The 3,233-nt window shown below is 56.8% G+C and overlaps 2 protein-coding genes across 2 annotated transcripts in view; both read right to left on the minus strand.

Annotated features, from left to right (window-relative positions):
* Window positions 1–1,375: 1,375 nt before the first annotated feature.
* Window positions 1,376–2,201, minus strand: SPRG_03090 (hypothetical protein; the record flags this gene model as incomplete). Its single annotated transcript, XM_012341684.1, has 2 exons — window positions 1,376–1,692; window positions 1,736–2,201. The coding sequence occupies 2 exons, from the start codon at window positions 2,199–2,201 to the stop codon at window positions 1,376–1,378; spliced, it is 783 nt and encodes a 260-aa protein (XP_012197074.1).
* An 891-nt stretch (window positions 2,202–3,092) lies between these two features.
* The window catches only part of SPRG_19466 (hypothetical protein), a gene marked incomplete at both ends in the record, with an annotated part of 2,906 nt that continues 2,765 nt past the window's right edge, over window positions 3,093–3,233 (minus strand). The window contains one exon of the mRNA XM_012342006.1: window positions 3,093–3,194. Coding sequence (XP_012197396.1) covers window positions 3,093–3,194 — 102 coding nt within the window. The remainder of the gene's footprint in view (window positions 3,195–3,233) is intronic.

Genomic DNA, 3,233 nt, shown 5'->3' on the forward strand with positions numbered 1-3,233 from the left:
CCTGGACGTCGTGCGCATGCTCCACGGCCAGCCTGCGTACCAGCCTCTTGTCGCCAAGTACCCGCTCCTTCTTCGCCTTGGCCCGTCGCTGCGCCCGGCCTAGTCCCGTGCTGCAGCGTGCGCTTCTCCACTTCTGCGCCAACTATTTATGCACCCGTCGGCACCCCGCGTCCCGTTCGCCGCGCTCCCGACCCCGTGCCCTATTTATCCCTATCTATCACTGAACCTCAACAAGTGCCACCTATCGCACGGAAGCTTCCGCTTTCTGGCATAGGAACAGGGTGAGTCTGCTTGCAGACAACATTAGCGTTGCTAGCTATTATATAAGCAGTAATGCACTCCCGATTGACACTAGACCATTGTCAGTGGTCTGATTGAGCACCGTTCTTGTGGGTATCTATTACTGTTACGTCGTGACAGATGTAGAAACACCTTGTATGCACCCGCAGAAAGCAACTGCGAACTGGCTTTTTCACGTGGTTTTACGCGTATCACGTGGTACTACGTAGTACAATGTACAATCCATCGAATCGCACGAATCGCACCAAACGCATCAGTGCAGGTACCGTATCTAGACCATCGGATGGGTCTGGTGAGCAGCAACCACCTTCGCAGTGAGACTCCAGAGCTGCTACAAGAATCAATCCCCTGAAAATCGGTGCCCACAGGCTCCTTCCGTGATTTTTTCATAGTATATCTTACTGTAAGAGAATGGCAAGCGACACAACCGCCGCGGTCCGATGGTCTCGTCCTTGATCCTCTTGTATGCTGGTTATCGTTGCGTTTGATGCTATTCACAAGCAAGTCGACGCGGCTCCGTCGCCTGCGACGTCGTGATGAACCCTAGATCAGATTGTGAGTCTTCTTGTGCGTCTATTTCAAGACTGTGCACAGTACATGTATTGTCGTCTCGACGCAGACAAGATCGCACTCCAATTTGGAGCTTCGCGTCAAGTTCTACAGCACGAAGCTGAGAACGTAGTGGAAGTGGAAATGCAATTAATAATCGTGGTACTCTAGACTATGCTTGTACTCGACGCCGCATCATGACGGTTAGGCGTACTTGGAGAGACGTTGGTACTGCAACCGGTATCGAGAACGTTCCATTGCGCGTCATTGAAGTTGAGCATGTTTTAAACACACCCAGCAAAACGTTCAAAACGTTGGTCGGGAGGATGTTTCATTCGATATCAGGGCCTCGGATTTCAGTCATTTACCGAAGCGGGCTCGCCGCCACCGCCTCCTCGCCCCTCCGCGCGACCGCAAGACCGACGACCCATCCAGCTCACAAGGTACCAAAGTCTATTGCACGATGACACGTCATCTCACACAACGATATTGCAGTAGTAGGTTTATTAACAGTAACACTTATTTCCTACGCCTTGGCCTTCTTGGTTGTCTTCATTGCATGGCCTGCCGACGGCCGCTTGCCGGTTGCACGTGTGGGCTGGTCGTCGTCGTCGGGCCCCATAAAGGGGCACCACTTTGGGCTGTGCGACGCGAAGTCGAGCAAGTGGCGGGCGCATGCCTCGCACCCGCCGGTCCGCGTCTTGAGGCGAAACGACGCCCGCACGCAGCGTGCACCGATGTGCCGGCGCAGCTCATCGCAGACGCACGCCCGGTGACCGGCTACGCTGCAGTACTCGCAGGTGTGGTCCGGGCGGCTCTCGAAGACCCGGTACACCGGCGGGCCTACGCGTGATGAGGTACGTCCGACGACTGGAGTCTATGGTACCTTGTGCAGTCTTGATGACCAGGTGCTCCGGCGCAACAAAGTCCACTGCGACGACGCCTTCTGCTGCGTGCTCCAGAAGAAGCCGGCACGCTGTGATCGGGTGTCCCGGCTCGTACGCGCCAAAGTGTGCACAGTATTCGCAGCAAAGGCCGACCGGCACGTGGTACGTCGCTGGGAGTGCTTGAGCGCTCACCGCCTTGCCGACGGCGCGACAGCGAACAACGGGGTGGTCCGGCTCGCCGCAGTAGTCACATGGCATCGCGTCGAGCCGCGCCTTCTCCGACGTTGCCAACTCTGCGTAGGTCGGCAGTGGCAACGGCCAGCTGTCCGCCGTCTTGGCTTCCAGATCCTTCTGGAGGCGCTTGCAGATGCGGGCCCGATGGGCGCCCTTGCAGTGGATGCACAGCGCCGTCCAGCGGACACCGCGCCCGTGCCGGCCGTCGACTTTCACGTACGTGGGTGACATGGACGCAGAGGTAATCGCGGCGATCGCAATCGTTGCTGCGAGCGATGGAGGAGGAGAGATATGCTTCATCAATGTACCGTCGGTGGCCTTTCTCGTCGTCTTGGGTGTAGCGCGGAAAATGCGATATTATAGCATGTACATCGACAACTTTACACTGGGACGATACACAATACACTATTTGCGTCGATACAGCGGATTTGAACCATTAGACATGTAATAGTGTGTGTTCGTGTAACTGCAGCACGGACATCCGCAGCACGCAACGACGTCCCAGTGCAACTTGTGCGTAACCGCGCCTCGCTTGTCAACCACGGGCCTGGCGCGATAAGAAGCATTGTCGCTCGACGAGGCGGAGTAGACGTGAAGAGACGTCGATCCAAGCAATGCAACGACCGGCCCACATCGGAAGCGTGGGAGGATGGGTGCGCGCAGCGACAACGCCGACGTCCGCTTTTGGTCCGCGGTCACAAGCGCTGAGCAGCCTTGCATCCGATTACATCGAATTGGTCTTTCCTCGACAGCACACAAGATCATCGTGCGTTCAGGGACTCGCGGCGCGATGGCGCTCGATCAATCGCACGGCCTCGCGCAGCAATACGGTCACTCGCTGACCGTCGCCAAGCCGGGAGCCTGCCTTTCTCTCGTCTTCCATCTCGAGGGACGCATGCGACATGTTTCGAATTCGCACTGGTCTACGAGTCGGCGCCGCGGTGCGCAGCATACAGGTAAACGTACGTGGCCGCGCCGACGCGCACGCTTGTCGGCATACAATTGTATCGAACTAAAGAGTTGGCCGCAATGACGCGTCCTTCTCGATTTGCACGATGCAGTACTTGAATAAGAAAACTCATATTTCTCATTTTTCATTTACGGCTATATCAACTCTGTGGACTATTCGTCGTCAAAATCATAGATGCCCCGGTGCGTCGCGTAGAGGTGTGCGTAGACGTCGTCGGCCGAGTCGAAGCCAGCGGCGCACACGTAGCACCAGTGCTGGCCGCAGTTGCACGTGATGTGGTTGCAGCCGCCCGT

The sequence above is a fragment of the Saprolegnia parasitica genome (genome assembly GCF_000151545.1).
Source record: "Saprolegnia parasitica CBS 223.65 unplaced genomic scaffold supercont2.8, whole genome shotgun sequence".
NCBI lineage: Eukaryota > Oomycota > Saprolegniomycetes > Saprolegniales > Saprolegniaceae > Saprolegnia > Saprolegnia parasitica.